At 61.1% G+C, this 16640-nt stretch overlaps 2 protein-coding genes across 2 annotated transcripts in view; one reads left to right on the top strand and one right to left on the bottom strand.

Moving 5' to 3' along the window:
- M1AP (meiosis 1 associated protein) overlaps window positions 1-11467 on the top strand; it is a 58519-nt gene extending 47052 nt beyond the window's left edge. Inside the window, exons 5-10 of the mRNA XM_059723440.1 lie at window positions 2952-3125; window positions 4441-4591; window positions 7133-7274; window positions 8827-9087; window positions 10164-10313; window positions 10620-11467. Coding sequence (XP_059579423.1) covers window positions 2952-3125; window positions 4441-4591; window positions 7133-7274; window positions 8827-9087; window positions 10164-10313; window positions 10620-10766 — 1025 coding nt within the window. The 3' untranslated portion in view covers window positions 10767-11467. The remainder of the gene's footprint in view (window positions 1-2951; window positions 3126-4440; window positions 4592-7132; window positions 7275-8826; window positions 9088-10163; window positions 10314-10619) is intronic.
- Window positions 11468-13035: 1568 nt separating this feature from the next.
- Window positions 13036-16634, bottom strand: DOK1 (docking protein 1). The gene is made up of 5 exons (XM_059721254.1): window positions 16506-16634; window positions 15892-16188; window positions 15385-15496; window positions 15009-15181; window positions 13036-14392 (listed from the first exon to the last, which is right to left on the bottom strand). The coding sequence occupies exons 1-5, from the start codon at window positions 16566-16568 to the stop codon at window positions 13346-13348; spliced, it is 1692 nt and encodes a 563-aa protein (XP_059577237.1). The 5' UTR covers window positions 16569-16634; the 3' UTR covers window positions 13036-13345.
- Between the last annotated feature and the right edge of the window lie 6 nt (window positions 16635-16640).

Genomic DNA, 16640 nt, shown 5'->3' on the forward strand with positions numbered 1-16640 from the left:
ACTTTAATGCCTGCACATGTAGACTCCAGCCTATTCCCACTTACTGCACAGTAAATTTAAGCTGGCATAAATGCACATGTAGACACTCCCACCCAGTTTCAGCATGGAGCTTGGTTTCCCCAGCTCTTTGTCTGCTGAAGAGTTAACAGTCTCCAGTTGTTGCTGTCGGCAGTCCCTCATGGTTGAGGATGATCACTTCCATGGGTCAAGTAAAGGGTTGTAGATGAGTCCACTGATGGATAAGGCCAATCCTAGAGCCACAGACTCTCTGGCAGATACCACAGGTGGTGGTTAAAGGGAGGGTCGGGCCATGGATTTCTAGTCTTGTTTCTTTTCCTTCTGTTTCTGTCATTTTTCTGCCTCCAGGGTGAGATGGTTTTCTTCAAAGTAAGATGCAGCTTCTCTCACAAGGCATTGCCATGTACACCTGTCCCAAGCTAGTTTTTCCCAATTTGTGGTGTCAATGCCACACTTCTCAATGTTCACCTTAAGGGTGTCCTTGAAGCATTTCCTCTGGCCCCCACGTGTCCTTTCTCCTTGGCTGAGTTGGGAGTAGAGCAGTTGTTTTGGTAAATGCACATCAGACGTGCACACAGTGCCCCATCCACTGCTGCTGATGTTGAATAATCAACACTTCCATACTGGTGGTGTTAGTGTCAGTGAGGACGCTGGCGTTTGTATGATGAACCTCCCACTTTATGCCAAATGTCTTTCCAAGATAGTGCTGGTGATGGCGTTCCTGCCTTTTAGGTGGTCCCTGCAGGTCACCCAAGCTTCGCAGCTGTAGAGAAGAGTTGGGGTTACGATAGCCTTATGTAGTAGGACCTTTGTTTGAGCCCTAATGTGGTCATTGAACACGTGATGATAGTCTTCCAAAGGCAGAGCTGGCATATTTGGGCAGGGGGCTGGACTCGATGATCTTCCGAGGTCCCTTCCAGCCCTAATGTCTATGAAATCTATGAAATCTATATCGGATCCAATTCTGGGTCCCCTTGTCCATGTTGGCTTTCTTTGAGAGACGGCTGCCAAGGTCTGCAAAGTGTCCGGCACTCTCCAGCTCCTGTCTGTCAGCGAAGATCTTTGTTGGGAGAGTTGATTGGCACGGACTAGGCTTATAAAGCACCTTTGTTTTTCTGATATTAAGGGCCAGTCCCAGACACTGGTAGGGTTGGCACTGGTAGGCCATTCCGTATGTTCAACAGCAGCACAATCATCATCGTATTGAAGTTCCACAATCAAGACCGATGTAACTTTGGTTTTGGCCTGGAGGTGAGAGATTGAAAAGGTTCCCATCCATCTTGTACTTGATGACAATGCCATGTGCCACACGATCATGGATGACCATCTTGAAGACCACAAGAAAGAAGAAAAACAGAATTGGTGCGATCATGCAGACCTGCTTGACTCCAGTTTGAAGGGCAAAGTGCTCCATAGTTGGAGCCACTGCATAGGATGGAGGCAGTCATCTGGTCATGAAGGAGTCTTAGGATGGTGGTAAATTTCCCTGGTCAGCCAAACTTCAATAAGATCTTCCATAGAGCCTCATGGTTAACAGTGTTGAAAGCTGTGGTTAAATTGATAGTGGCCATGTACAGTTCCTGGTGTTGTTCCTGGCATTTTTCCTGGATCTGCTCAGGTGCAAAAATCATGTCCGTCATGCCTCTTGATGGTCTGAAGCCACATTAAGATGCAGAAAGGATTTCCTCAGCAAGAGGGAGCAGTCAGTTCAGCAGAATTCAAGTGAGGATCTTGCTAGCGATGGAGAGGAGGGTTATATTTTGATAGTTTCCACAGTCAGACTTAGCTCCCTTTTTAAAAATGGTGACAATACTGGTATTCCCTAGGTCAGTGGGAATGTCCTCAGTGTCCCATCTAGATTTTAAGAAACTGTGTGTAGCCTGTTGGTCATTGTTTCTCCATCGACTTTGATGACCTTGGCTGGTGTGTCATCAGGGCCAGATGCGTTCCTGTTCTTCATCTGTCTTATTACCTGGTGGACTTCTTCAGAGGTTAGCAGACTGGATGCTGCAGGATGGGTTCGATGGTTTCATCAGTCATCATTGATTCTCAGTTCAGGAGCCTTTGGTAGTGCTTCTTGCAGCAGTTTTTGATGGACTTGTCTTTGAGGAGTGTACTGAGTGTGAGGGGTGGCAGTGTGAGGGGCAGCTCACACTCCTGTGGGTTTTCCAGACATGTGTAAGAGTGCACAGGATTTGATCTAGGCATGAGACGTAGCTGGAGATCTGCCCTCAGAGCAGCGCATTATTGAGTCCAAGTTCCTACTCATTCCCTCCTTGGAAACTGGCCAGGGCTGAGCTTGCAAGTTTATTGTCTTATGGTGGTTTGTACCCATGCAGCTACTGGGCAGCCAGTGCTTGGCTTTGGACTACTGATGAGGGGCAGTGGGGTCTGGGAGACTAAGTATGGGGGTGTCAGGGCTCCCTGGCTCCTAATTCCAGCTCCAACACTGACTCACTGTGAAACACATGCCAAGCCCCTGCCTCAGTTTACCCATCTGTCAAAGGGAGCAATGGTCCTGCGACCGGGAAATATGCTGTGGCCTTTAACAGAAGATGCTATTTCAGCATGAACAAAAGGGAGGAAGGAAGTATGGGAGTTGCGGAGATAAAGTCTTCACAATCTGGGCCACAGCAGCTGTGGTCAGGTAGGAGTGGTTGGTTTGCCTGTCATGACTAAGCCCCTGCAGACAGCTCTGCTGCTGGCCACGGCATGGGCATGGCCCTTGGAGAACAGTGAGACCTCTGGGTAGGGGTGGAAGGAATCAGCTCCTGCTTTGTGCTGCACCCTCTGCAGAGGCAGCGTGCTCCGCGATAGCTTTTGAGGTCCCGTCTCCCGTTTTGGGGACTGTCTGAATATTGTGTGGGGGTGGAGGTGGTGGAGGAGGAGAGAACAGGGCATACCTCTGTAGTGTACCTCCTTCCCTCCTGCAGACACCTCAATCCTGGGCATGGACATTGACCTGCAGACCCTCGAGAACGACGTGGTCAGCTTGGAGACCTTCTTCAAAACCTGGCTGCACGACCATGGCACAGACTGCGAGCAGCTCCATCTCCTCCTCCCTGCAGCAGGCACTGCTCACCATGCTGCCCCCAGGACCAGCCTAGGTATTTCTCTCTCTCTCCCTCTCAGCTGTGGCTGTGGAGTCTCGACCCTGGGGTGTCTCTACTGGGGTGTCTCTGCCTGGGGCTTGGGTGCCGCTAATGCGGCACCTGCGTCTGAACAAGGCTGTCTGTTTGCAGTGCTCCGTTTTCAGGTGCACGGGAGAAGTTCTTGTCTGGGCGTATGTGTCATGGGTCTGATTCTCAGTCACACTGTGACTCCTTTCTGCTCTCACTGTGGAAGCATGCCTGGAAGTGGGCGTCCACTCAGGCAGCATAAAACATGTCTTGGAACAGAGGGAAGGACCTTCCAGGCATGAGCACTCAAGCAACTTGCTCCACTGTAGCTCCCCATGTGTACTCTCTTGCCCTGAGGTCAATGGGAGGCAGCTTCACCCCTTCCAGCGGAGAGTGAGAGCAGGCATGTGGGCAGTTACTGCGAGGTAGCCAGAGGGCTGGACAGTCCCACCAGTGTGTGCCACATGGTAGCCTGTGCCTGTGCCCAGGCCCAAGGACTCACACTTGTCATACAATGAGATCTGGGACGTTCGACCAGAGTCAATGCAGCCGGTGTTGCAGTCAGTCTGTGTCCCTGGCCCCAGTGTCCTGCCGACAGCTCCCAAGCTGCTCCTAGGTTGGTGCTCTCTTACCACGTAGCTCAGGCTGCAGCTGTGCTTTGGCACTGAAGTAATTGCGGCTGCCGGTGTGTGCTACCACTACCCAGCTGTTTTTACATTCCCAGGCTCCTATTGCCCTAGCAGCAGGAGCATGCTCTGCTCTCCCGGCATCACAGCCTGAGCCTGTACAGCCAGGTCCAAACCAGAGGTGAAGCTGGCAGAAAAGGGGCTTCTCTCCCACACGTTGCCTGCGTGCTCGGACACTTGTTCAGCCCTTGCACTGACCAGGCTGCTGCCCTCAGAGGCGGTGCTTGCAGGCAGGTCCCAGCACATGGCTGGCTGCCCAGGAGGGGTTTTGCCGCCCTGGTCACTTGTCATCTCTCACTGGATGCCTTACGGCAGCAAACGCAGCAGCTGAAGTGTCTCTGAGCCAAGGGTCTCCTCACCTCTGCGCGGAGCATGAGGCTCTGGGAATTGCCCACAGCCATTAGGTAAGCAGCATTGCTTTGGCCATGGAGCAGATGAGCCCCTTGTGAGGGGATTTCATGGGCACCGAGCAGATGCTGCTCTTCAGATTGAGACAGGCCTGGGGAAGAGAAGGCGGCTGGGGCCCTGAGTCAGGGCTGCCTCGGCCCCAGCCTGTGGCTAATCAGAGCCTTTCTTTTCTTTCTTGTGCCCCATTTTCCTCTCTCTCCCCTTCGTAGCATGTGTAAAGTGCGACATTCATGAACGGATCCTCAGCCCAGCCCTGCTCCCCCAGGCAGCCAACGTCACCGTGAGGACAGACGACCCGAGCACACCCCTGCAGCTGGCAGCCGGTCCATCCGCCTCGCCATACAGGCTCAGGGCCATCAAGTAGGTGTCAGTGTGAGGGACTGGGAGACCTGGCAAGCTGCTGACCTCTTCCTCCTGCCCTGCTTCAGTCAGGAGGTGGGAGTGCCACAGCAGCCTGCCAGGGACCTAGTGCCAGCAGGGGCAGGAGCAGCAAGGCATGGGCTCCCACCCACCGTGGGAAGCCCCTGCGCCCACCCCCATAGGCTGCAGGCTCCATCACATGCCTGCTCGGAGCCTGGGGGAGGTCATGGAGCTGCAAAGCCTAGGGCAGTCAGCATCCATGTCTGGAGGGTGTGGGGAGAGCATCTCCCTGGGATGGGAGGTGCTGCACTGACCTTGGCAGCATCAGGAGGTATCTGCAGTGCTCAAAGGGGCCCGGGTGAGCACCGACACATTCACTGCACCACTGCATGCAGCTGCGATGACACAGGCCAGATCAGTGCAGTGAACCCCACACGGAGCTGCAGCACAGCAGCAGTTAGAGTCCAGAGAGACAAAGCTGTGCAAGCCCCTGCATGCACTCCCCCAGGACCCTGCCTCCCAGAGCCACACTGGGCAGGTGCCACCATCTCTTGCCTACCGCTGCTTGAGCGTTAGGCCAATCATTAGGCCAAGACTCCTCCATTTTCCTAGTAGGCTTTCCCATGAGGAGAGACCGTGTGGCCCTCCCTCCCTGCCTTCCCACCTGCCTTGATGGCTTGTGCCTCTGGCCTGACTGTCGTGTGCACCAGGGTTTGGCAGCAGCGAGGGGCCAGAGCTCTCAGGCAACCTCTCCTGTGATGCTGATGTGCTACCATTGTCCACGGAGCAGAGCAGGGCTAACAGGCCCGTGCAAGGGGAGCCGTTAGCTCACCCAGGCAAGAAAAGGCAGTTAGCTTTTGGTTGTCGGCGCAGCGCAGGGAGCATTGGGGTTGCCTGGTCCCACCCAGGAGCCTGGTGTAGATCCCATGGGGTTAGGTCTGTGCACTGTTGTTGGCCTGCCACGGTGGCTGACTGTCACAGCTGAAGGAGACAAACAGGGTTCATTTTCTCAGACTTGAGTCAGAAGTGCACTTCTCCTTCCTGTCAGGTGTTCGCTCTGGTTCTGAAAATAAGAGCTAATAATTGCTGTCATAGAGACAGCCTCCCAGTCTCTCTCTGCATCCTCTTCTGTGGCTTTGTCACAGCTGGGATTTTATTTCGTTAATGAGCAGCTTGGTTGGCCCCTGTGATGCAGTGTCCGCTGTTTTCTTCTGAATGCCGCTTACCTCTGTGCAGGTAGCAAAGATGAGTGAAAAGGTGCTTAGCAGGTCTGTAAGAGCAGTGCATGGTCACAGCTCTTGTAGATACTGACTATGGGACCATTTCAACCCCCCGGCTCTGAGCGTGCAGATTATCGAGGGTCACTGCAGACGCCAAACCACTGAGGAGGAGGCATCAGCTGTTTTGCAGTCCACAGCACTGCACCAGAGCTCAGGGTGGGAAGCGGGGGTTTGTGATCCAAGGGGAACCACTCAGCGAAGCATGTGGCTGCCTGTGTGGGGAGTGCGCCAGGACCCCGGGGCTGATCTGACTTGCATGCAACACATCTGAGGCCTGACAAGGGGCAAATCCTAACGTCTCAGGCAAAGGGGGATTCCCAGGCAGCCCACCACAGGGGGAAAAAAACAGCAATGGGGAGGGTGGTGGGGGGGACAAGCCCTGCACCCCTTTACGCAGCAGCTTGGATTCACTTACTTAGGGTTGGGGGTTGGATTCATAGATTTCATAGATTTTCATAGATATTTCATACACATTAGGGCTGGAAGGGATCTCGAAGATCATCAAGTCTAGCCCCCTGTCCCAGGGGCAGGCAGTCAGCTGGGGTCAGAGGATCCCAGCAAGATAAGGATCCAAACATTTCTTGAATGAGTCCACAGTAGGTGCCTGCGCCACTTCTGGCAGCAGCCTATTCCAGGCCTTGGGGGCTCAGACAGTAAAGAAGTTTTTCCTTATGTCCAGCCTAAAACGGTCTTGGAGGAGTTTATGACCGCTGGACCTTGTCATCCCTTGGTGCGCTCTGGAAAACAGGCGTTCCCCCAGGTCCTGATGCACACCTCTGATGTACTAATAGGAAGCCACCCGGTCCCCCCGAGCCTGCGCTTTTCCAGGCTGAAGAGTCTCTCTTCATAAGGCCTATTCTCTTGCCCTCTGATCATGTGCGTGGCTCTCCTGTGAACTCTCTCAAGCTTCTCCACATCCTTCTTGAATTGTGGAGCCCAGAATTGGATGCAGTACTCCAGCTGTGGCCTCACCAAGGCCAAGCACAGCAGGAGGATGACATCCTGGGTCTTGTTCAAGATGCATCGGTAGATGCAAGCCAGAGTTTTGTTTGCTTTCCCAGCTGCAGTATCACACTGGTGGCTCTTGTTCATCTTGTGGTCAATCACAACCCCCAAGTCATCCTCCTGCGGGGGTTGGGGTCAGGCATGGGCAGTTTGGGTCTCACTCCCTGCTGGCCCCGGGTGAGTGCCTGAGGCCGTGGCTTTCTTGTGCCCTGGTCTTGAACTTTGGCATTTGGGCACGGTCTTTGTTTCCTGACAGGGCTCTGAAGCGTGAGGGGGTCTGTGAGTCCGTGCTGTATGGGCTGCCCTTCATCATCAAGCCGACGAGCTGCTGGCAGCTGGACTGGGACGAGCTGGAGATGAACCAGCACCACTTCCACGCACTGTGTCACAGTCTGCTGGTGAGTGCCAGTGAGCCCTTGGCTGGCCGGGCTCAGGTGAGATCTGGGGAGAAATGGCCTGGCCTGCATCTTGAAAGCTGTCCCATGGGCCAGCAGCTTCAGTGTGGTCCCAGGCTCCAGCTGCACGCAGAGCTCCTGCAGCACAGGGGAGCGGGGAAAGGGCCCCTCAGTCAAGCAGACAGCGGCCTAACAAGGTGCGATCCCAACCAAGCCCTCACGATTCTGGGCTCTCAGGAGAGGACTACACCTCTGAGCCAGCTGGACCTGGTCGAGCTGCCACTGACTTCCTCTGGGACGTGGGCTCTGTGGGTTCCTAGCTTGTCCCTCCAGGAGCAGCACAGCAGGAAGGGCCTTGGCCAGGGGCAGGCTGGGCTGGGCTGGCTAAGGCAGCTCTCTCTGTTCCCTGCCATCCGTGAGGGAGGGAGAGGAGCTGCCTGAGGGCCTGGGCACATGAACAAGGCACTAAGTGTCTGCATTACTTCACCCCGCTATCCTGGAAAAGCAAGCCAGCTCACATGTGCCATAGGCTAAGAGCAGGCACCTGGGCAGGTAGCACAGAGTAGCTGATGCCCTGTGCATCGTACCTGTGCATGTGGTAGCTTGTTGGTGTGTTCGCGTCCACAGCCCTAGATCCACGCAGGCACGATGCAAACAGTCACATTGCCCAGAGGAGCGTTAGGCTGAACAGGGGAAGGGTCTCACTTGTGCTGCTCCCTGGGGTCAAGCTCTGCAGCCAGGGTCTAGTGTTGTGCCATTGGCCCATGGGAGGGGGCCTGTGCTGGGCACAGGACCAGCCTCAATGGCTCTGGGAGCCTTTCCTGGGTAAAACCCAGGCTGCCTGCACCCAGAGCAGGGTTGTTTGGCATCAGACAGGCCTTGAAAGCTGCAAATGTTGCAGCAAATAAAGCACAGAAGAACCCTTCTCACTGGGCTGCGGCTGCCCCACGGACATTGCAGGTCTGCAGGACTCCCTGCCCCAGAGGGCCAAGCACAGCCAGGATGGGGACAGGCCTGCTGGGTGCAGGGGGAGCACACCATCCTGGTGCTCGTAGCTGTGGGTCCAAAGCCATGGGTGCTCCCGAAGGGAGCGATAGCTGACTTGGTAACAGGTCAAACCCAAGGGAATGTCTTGTGGCACCTGCCACCACTTCAAGGAGTGCCATGCAGGTGCTGGTCTGTCTCTGAAATGGCCACGTGCCCTTGGGACAGAGCTTCTCATCTGCCCCTCGGGGGTTGTCCATGTATCAGATTGGGCAGAGCCTCAACCCCACGCCCCGCTCGGCCCTTCTCCACCTGGCTGACGAGTGGTCCCTGGCCCCTGCCCCAGGACCTGTCCCTCTGCCACGTGCTGCCCAGCAGCCCGCCCTGCTCACCCTGCGGATCCTGCATCAGGAGCCCCTACTCTGTGGGCCATGGGCAGGGGTACGGCAGTGGGGTGGCCTGCTGAGATTCCTGCCCCAGAGCCCAGTGGCCTCGCAGGACCCTGCACTGGTGGGAGGGGCTGGCCTGTTGCAGCTTTGCAGATGGTGCCACTTCTGGCTCCTGTTTCCAGAAACGGGACTGGATGCTCCTGGCCAAACGTGAGCCGCAGAGTGCAAGCCCCAGCTGGAGCATCGTGGCAACCTCCTACTATGCCATCATCCCCTCCGACTCCTCCACGCTGCTGCTCAGAGCCATTGCGGTCAGAGAGCTCCTGCTGCCCTGTGCATTCCCAGCCCTCAGTGCTGAGCTACCCGAGGCCGCGCTGAGCACCATTGAGGCAAGTTGGGGTCTGCACATGGGGCTGGAGAGCCAGGAGCAGTCTCGCCTTTGTGCAGGGGGTCCAGGCTGCTGCCTTTCCTCATCAGGTGCCCAGAAGTCTGAGCTTTGTTTTTCCCTGCCCTGCTCCAGACAGGCAGGAAAGCCCTGGTCCTGCCCGCAGAGCCTGGCAGCTGAGCAAAGCAGGAATAGTGTGCTTCATGGCAGCCCGGGGTGGCCAGAGAACGTCCTAGGGTTTCTCCAAGCATCCGCCTGAGCCGCACAACAACCCTGGGGGTGGAGGAAGCCTGGCCAAGAGCACTGGGGAGGGGCAGAGCAGGACCTGGCCCTGCAGGGTCCCCATCCCAGCCCAAGACAGCAGCTAGTTCCATCCCCACCAGGCATCATCCAGACACGAGAGGAGGAGCAGAGCATGGGCAGATGGCCTGGAGTAGCATGTCCTGAGGTCCAAATGCTGAGGTCCCCTATGGGGCTCATTGCTAAGCCAGAGGTGCAGGTGCCTCATCCTCCCTGGCAGCAGAGACCTGGCCTGAGCTGTCTTCTCACAGGGCTGTGGCCACTCCAGGGGCATCGCAGGGCTGCAGGTCTCCCTGCCCCAGGTGCGCCCACTTCAGGCAAGGAGAGCCGGGCACAGCAGGGTGGGCACAGGCCTGCCAGGTGCGGCAGGGGGACACCATTCAGGTGCTCGTACCTGCAAGTTGGAAGCTTCGGTTGGAGGAAGGATGAGCCCGTGGCAGGGAGGGCAGGAAGGTGCTGCCAGTGATGGCAGAGGAGACAAGGGAGGGAAGATGGGAGAGCAGGAGCGTCCAGACGTGGATGTCAGCAGAGATGGGTCAGCACCTGACAAGGGAGAAAGGCATCACGGCTGCCAGGGGAGAGGCTGGGACGGTGCTCCAGGCGACCACCTCTGCTGTAGCACTGCAAGCAGCCAGCAACACCACTGGTCCCAGGTGGGCGAGGGACCAGCCATGGGTTGCAGGGTAGTAGGATGGGGCAGGAGCACAGGAATGTGGCCTCTGGGGCCAGTGCACCTGGCATCCCTGCACCTGCCCAGTGCCCTCCTGGGCAGGGAGCTCGAGCCACAGGCACAGCCCTGTGCCAACCAGGCCCGGTCTGATCCACCCTGCACAGAGTGCCCTGAGCAGCCTGGAGCTGGAGCCCATGTACAATCCACTACGCATGAGGAGCAACCTCTACAAGCAGCTGCAGGGTGAGCTGTCCCGGCCCCTGCACCGGCAGCTGGCTCAGCACCGCCCCAGGGAGCGACACCCACCCAGACAGGTACGGCACAGCTCTCGCCCGCTGGCTGCCCGGCGCAGCCTGCTCCTGACATGTCCCCGGTGTGCAGCCGACCCCAGAGGCAGTCAGCATCCTCCTTTCTGAGACTGGGGACACTGAGGCGGCCAAGGAGGAGTGATGGGGGGAGCACTGGGGTCTCAGCAGAGACCGTCAGAGCCTGAGAAGGGAGAAGGTGCCAGCACCCTCTTGCTGCTAGGCAGCGCTGCTGGAGTGGGGGGCAGAGGCCATGAGCTGGTGGGGTTGCAGGCAGCTTTGCCCTTGCGCTCACTTTGCCTCCCTGCATTACAGCCCCTGAGCCGGCAGCCCCCCAGCAAGGCCAGGGCCACGGTGGCACCCCTGCCGATGGCGGCCCCCGCACCCAAAGTGCGCACATCCATGGCCAGGAAGGACACCTGCGAGCTCTCCCTCTTCTCTGATGAGGACGACCAGGCCTAAGCGCCGGTTGCAGCCCCTGCCCCAGCAACCGGGGCTCGGGCTGCGCCGGGCCCCAGGCCTGCTGGAGCCACGTGGGCCGGCGCAGGAAGTGGTCAGGCCAGTGCCGGAGCTGCTCTTCCCCGGGCGCTTCCCACAGCCAGTTCCCTTGTTGCTGTTCTGCTTGGTTGTTAGTTACTGAGTCCGTCTGCAGGAAGCTGCTGCCCACGAGACCCCCCCACCCCCCTGCCACACACAGCCCCTCCGTCCCCACCAGCACCAGGCAGCCCTGCGAGGGGGCTGGTGCATCCCGCAGCGCAGGGAACCTGCCCAGCACCCCCAGGACACAATACCAGGGGCAGAAGGGTTCCTGAGGCAGGCCCTGGATGGTCTGAGGGGGGCCCAACGTGACAGAGGCCCCCCACAAGTGCCAGTCTGAAGCTAGGCTCTTCCCTTCCCCTCTCCCCCAGCAGTCCCTAGACAGCCGTTTCTGCTCAGGCCTGCCTGGCTTCACAGCCCTGCCAGGACGGGGCTGCAGCAAGCAGGGTCCCGGGTAGGCAGCGAGCTGCCTGGAGCCATGCACGTGTTGCAGCGCGGGGTGGGTGCACCACGGGGTGCCGTGGATCCTGCGGCTGCCCCAGTCCTGCAGCAGCTAGGTATCTTGTGTGCTCCCCTTGTTTGGATGGTCCTGGTTGTGTGGTTCCACAATAAAGTTGTGCAGTGTGCTGGTTCCACGCTGCCTGTGGTGAAGGCGTGATGTGGGGACCGGCTCGGCACCCCCCTGCATGACACGTACCCCAACTCCCCAGCGAGCAGGGCCTTGCCTTGGTCAGCCCTGGGCTGGAGCAGCAGCACCAGGGGCTCCATCTGCCCTGGTCAGGGGGAGCAATGGCCAGAGGACCCCCCTGCAGGAGGCTGATACCGCCCCCCCCCCCTCTTTGGGCCAGGCCTGCTCCATGCCAGCTGCTGCGGCCACAACCGACCACGAGCCTCAGTGTGATCACACAGCTGCCGCAGCCCCTCCACGCGGCCTAGCTGCTCTGCCACAAGCTCCCCTGGCCCAGTTCCTGTGGCTCCAGCGCAAGTGCACGCACAGGTCTCCCCCTTGGAGGGATAGCACCCAAAAGGGGCCCTGTGGGCAGCTCCCAGACACAGGCAGGAAACCCAGTAGGAGCGAAGGCTGCGCACTGGAGTGCAGGGCAGCATTGGCAGCAGCCAGAGCGCCGCTCCAGAGCTGCCGGGAGGCACCCAGGAACAGGGCTGAGGCCTTTGCCCAGGGAGCAGGGTGCACATGGAAGGGCTGCTGGGCTTGGCACCGGCCCCAGCAGTGCCAGGGCTCCGCCAGGCAACAGCACACAGAGGCCCGGCTGCGGCCTGCACCCCAGACCGGCCGTCAGCAGCAGCTGCAGCCGCCCCTGCACGCAGGGGAAGTAGGTGCTGGTCACAGGCCCTGGAGAAGCTGCAGCCTGCTGTGGGGGCAGGGGCTGCTGTCACAGCAAAGAGGAAGAGCAGAGCCTGCTGTGCAAGGCTGGGGGCCCCTGCTGCGGGGAGCACAGCAGCCAGCCGAGGATGCGGCCCCTGCCCTGCGCCACTGCTGCAGTGACAGCACTCACCCACGGGTCTCTTCCCCCTCCCTGCAAGGTCCTGGGCAGCACTTGGGCCCATGCACCCTCCCCAGCCCGGGACATGGGCACTGTCGGGCTGCGACCCTCGTGCAGGAGAGACAGGCTCTGCTGGACGGAGCAGGATGGAGGCGAGAGGAGGCAGCAGAAGCCACTTCTGGTCACATGAACTGTAGTGGAGCCAAGGGCAGGACGCACCCACCCTCTCAAGGGAGGCCAGCAGACAATGGGAGAATCCCTGTTCCCCCCCAGCACTACCGGGAGTAACAAGGAACAACAGCCATAAGTTGACAGAGAGTAGATTCAGGCTGGATATCAGGAGGTGCTACTTCACTGTCAGGGCGGCTAGGATCTGGGACCAACTACCCTGGGGGTCTTCAAAAGGAGGCTGGACAGACACCTAGCTGGGGCCGTTGAACCCCAGCATCCTTTCCTGCCCATGGGAGGGGGGTGGACTGGATGATCTGCTCAGGTCCCTTCCGACCCTGCCTATTATGAACTATGAACTATACTCCAGCCACCCCCGTGCCATGGTGGCCATCTGGGGCACCTGCTTCCAGCCCATGCTGGGCCTGCGGGAGATGCCGTTCTCAGCCACTGTTGCCCTTGCCCTACGTGGGGCTCTTAGCTTCCCAACTTCCCCCCCTGCGTGCCCTACATGGACCCGCCAGCCTGAAAAGTTATACTTTAATACCAAAATAAAACTTTATAAAAATACTGTGGGGGAGAAACCGCCCACGTCCAAGTCCAAGCACTGGAGGGGTCTCAAGACTGCCCCGACCAGGGCACCAGGAACTGAGCAACCACGGCCCCTCCCAGCAGAGCACGTGGGAGGGAGTGTCCCTGCGGTGTGGGCACCGTCACCAGCTTCCCCATCCTGTCCCTGCCCCGCAACAGCTCTCCAGGCCAGTGCCCACCCAGCCCCTCAGTTCACACCCCGGCCCCCCCACGGGGGCACAGCCGGCCCAGCTTCAGGGCTGGTCAGATCTCCCCCAGGTCCTCGTACATGGGCGTCAGGCTGTCGTCATCCACGCACAGCTCCGGGCGCAGCCTGTGCGGGGGCTTCAGCACCTGGCTGTACAGCACCTCCTTGTTGTTGTTGTTGCTGCTGTTGAGGCCGGGGCGGTTGCTGGCTCTGTCGGGAGCAGGGGCCACACGCCTGCGGCTGGCGTCCGTGCCCTTCTCGAGGGCCTTGGGGATGAGGGCAGCCTGGGGCTTGGGTGCGGGGATGGGCTTGGGGCCCTTGGCACCTGCCTTGGGCTGGATGGGCGGCACCGAGTAGTCGGAGTTGGGGTTGTAGGGGAACTCGTAGCCATCCCGGTCGTCCAGGCCCTGCGTGCGCCAGGCCTCGCCCAGCAGCCGTGCCTCATCGTAGATGCAGATGGTGTCGGGCAGAGGTCGTGGCGCCCGCCCCTCGGGTTCGTCATAGATGTGCTCCTTGCAGCGTGGGGCCGGCCCTAGCCCTGAGCCTGGCCCCGGCCCCGGCGCGCTACCCACAGCCCCCAGTTTGCTGTCAATGGGGTCTGAGTACAGTGGGTCCAGCCAGAGCCGCGGGCCCTTCACCGAGTCCAGGGGCTCCGAGTACAGGCTGGACATGTCCTCGGAGGGCAGCACAGGCCGGGGCACCTTGGGCAGCGGGGAGCGCGGGGGTGTGCTGGTAGGCGCAGGCTTGCTCTGCGGCATCGGGGGCTCCGGGAGGCTCCGGGTCTTCAGCAGGCTCAGGGCGTCCCTCTCCTCTGGAGCGGCGCTGAGCCGGGGAGCCAGCCCGGCCTTGGGGCCTGCAGGGCTGTCGCCCTCGGCTGGGAGGTCGAGGCTGAGCGAGTCGGCCAGGGTGCTGCGGATCTGCATGACACTGGGGCAGTCCGCATCCAGCGAGTCGCAGCTCTGCCGGTGCTCCTCCGCCAGCGTCTTCTGCTCCCGGATGGACGCCTCCACCAGACGGAAGATCTCGTTCCCCTGCTTGGTCTCGAAAGTGAAGTTCCCGGGGCCGGAGCTGCAGCGCCGCCCAGCTTCAAAGGAGAACATCACCTGCCGGGCAGGTCAGCTCAGGTCAGAGTCCCGCTCTGCTGCCGGCTGACCCCTGGCGCCCAGCAGAGCCACCTGCAGAGGGGCAGCACCAAGCCGCCCACCCACAGAGAGGCCTGAGTGCACACAGGTGCCTGCAAGGCAGCTCGGCCCCCGCCCACCCTCCGCCAGCTGCTCCAGCCCCTCGCCGGGGCGCAGACCCGCCTCTGCCTGGTTCCGGCCAAGGCAGGAGGAAGCAGACAGGCTGCATCACTGCTGCTGCTATAAACAGCTTCCCTCCCAGACCACTTCCTCCCACCCAGTCAGGGTCCATAGGGTGGGAAAGGGCCACGCAGCACACAGGGTCTGGCTGCACCACAGCTGGGAATGATGGAGGGGGCAGCAGGTGTGAGGAGACCGTGCGCTGCCAGCGGACATGGCAGGGGTCACGTGGACAGGCGGGGGCCCTGGCACAAGGCCTTGGCAACACCTTGTTAGGGAAGCATGTGCAGCACGGGCCAGGAGATGGACACTGAGGGGGCAAGTGCAGAGGAGTAGCCAGGCCCGGTGGGCTTGGTTCATCAGTCTATTAACCTCCTCTCTCACTCCGGGGTATCCCAAACCTTGCCCCGCAACCCACCTTGTCACGCCCATATCTCCGGAGCAGCCGGTAGGGCCACACGTAGAGCGTCTCCTTCGTCTGGGGGTCGCGGAGCGCCAGGCCGTCGCGCTCTGCCCGCAGCTGGTAGGTCCCGTACAGCCCACAGCGCTCGGCCGCCTCCGTCCTCTGCACTGTCACCCAGAAGCTGTTCACTGTGAAAGGGGGAGCCGGGGCAGTCACGGGGCCTGGCAGGGCTGGCGACCCCAGCGCTGCGCAGAGGGGCACAGCCAGCGTCCGAAGGATGCCCCGAGGCGGGCACGGGGGCCTGAGCCCAGGCACGGCCCAGGGCGGGGGGCGATGCCCCAGGTTGGGGGGCTCTGCCCTCGCAGGACCCTGTCAAGCAGCCCAGCCCTACCTTCGTCCCGTGAGTAGTAGATGGAATTCACGGCCATCTCCAGGGCAGGCGCTGCGGCGCTGCCCTCCGCGCTGCGCCCGCCCGGCAGCCGGCCCTCGCCGCCCGCATTGCCCTGCCGAGCAAGCGAGACGGACCTCAGCACCCGACGCCAGGGGCCTGCCAGCTCCAGGGCTCCCCATGCCCCCCACACACCCCCACCCCGAGAGCATGGGTGGGCCGTGGCCCCGGCTCCCCACGGGCCTGGCCGGGACCAGCTCAGAGCGAGGGCTGCCGGCAGACGGGGATGCCCTCCTCGCTCCCCATGCCCCAGCCTGGCAGGAGGGGGCGGGCGCCTCCGGACCAACCGCAAGCAGAACTGAAAGCGTGAGCCGGGAGCCACGTGGGATGATGCTGCGCCACAGGCAGCGGCAGGCGGGTCGGCTGTCGTGGAAGGGCAGGGGCGCAGCAGTGGCAGTGCTGGCCCCAGCGCGGCCACGTGGCCGTGGGCCCGGCACCCCCCGTGCTCACCCCGAAGGCGATCTCGCACAGCTTCCCCACCCACTCGGCGCTCTGCTGCTTCTGGGCGGCGAAGAGGTAGCTGCGGTCGCTGGTCTCCAGGCAGAAGGTGGCCGTGCCATCCTTGGGGCCGCTCTCGCTGGCGGGCGCCACGCTCACGCAGTCGGCCAGACGCACGATCTTCTTGTCCAGCCGCTTGGTGCCCGGCTTCTCGCTCGGCGCCGCCGGGTCCTTGCAGTCGAAGAACTCGAGGCGCGCCACGCCGTGCTGGCTGGCCGGGTACAGCACGAACCAGCTCTTCTTCCAGCGCTGTGCCACGCGACACCGCAAGGCTCAGGCTCAGACCCGGACCCTGCACCGGGACCCGCACGGCCTCCCCCCGCCCGCGCCGGGAAGAGGAAACGGCTCTTCCGCTCGGCCCGGACCCGCTTCCCCAAGCCAGGGGGGGGCCCACCCGGGACACGTGGCGGAGCCCCCGGCCCAGCGCGGGCGGGAAGGGGGCGGCGGGAGGAGGGCGCCCGGCCCCGGCCCCGGCTCCGGCCCCGGCCCCGGCCCCGGTCCCGGTCCGGTGGGGGGGCGGGGCCGGGCGCGGGCGCGACCCCGGGGGGTGTGGGGGGGGCGCTGACCTTGGCCCCGAACTTGAGGCTGTGCTGCACGTAGAGCTGCCCCTCCTTGGCCGGGGGGTCCATCCCAACGCCGCCGCCGCCGCCGCCGCGCCGCGCTTCCTGCTCCCGGGCCGCGCCTCGGGGCGGGGCGGGGCC

This window comes from Alligator mississippiensis, chromosome 2 (genome assembly GCF_030867095.1).
Source record: "Alligator mississippiensis isolate rAllMis1 chromosome 2, rAllMis1, whole genome shotgun sequence".
Lineage (NCBI taxonomy): Eukaryota > Metazoa > Chordata > Crocodylia > Alligatoridae > Alligator > Alligator mississippiensis.

Bases quoted from the DNA above. Each gene is read 5' to 3' on its own strand.
- DOK1 (XM_059721254.1), bottom strand. From the start codon at position 16,568: ATGGACCCCCCGGCCAAGGAGGGGCAGCTCTACGTGCAGCACAGCCTC. The intron at 16,189-16,505 runs GTCAGCGCCCCC...CGCGTGGCACAG, and splicing joins GCCTCAAGTTCGGGGCCAAG to CGCTGGAAGAAGAGCTGGTT. The intron at 14,393-15,008 runs GTGGGTTGCGGG...CCTGCCCGGCAG, and splicing joins GGAGATATGGGCGTGACAAG to GTGATGTTCTCCTTTGAAGC.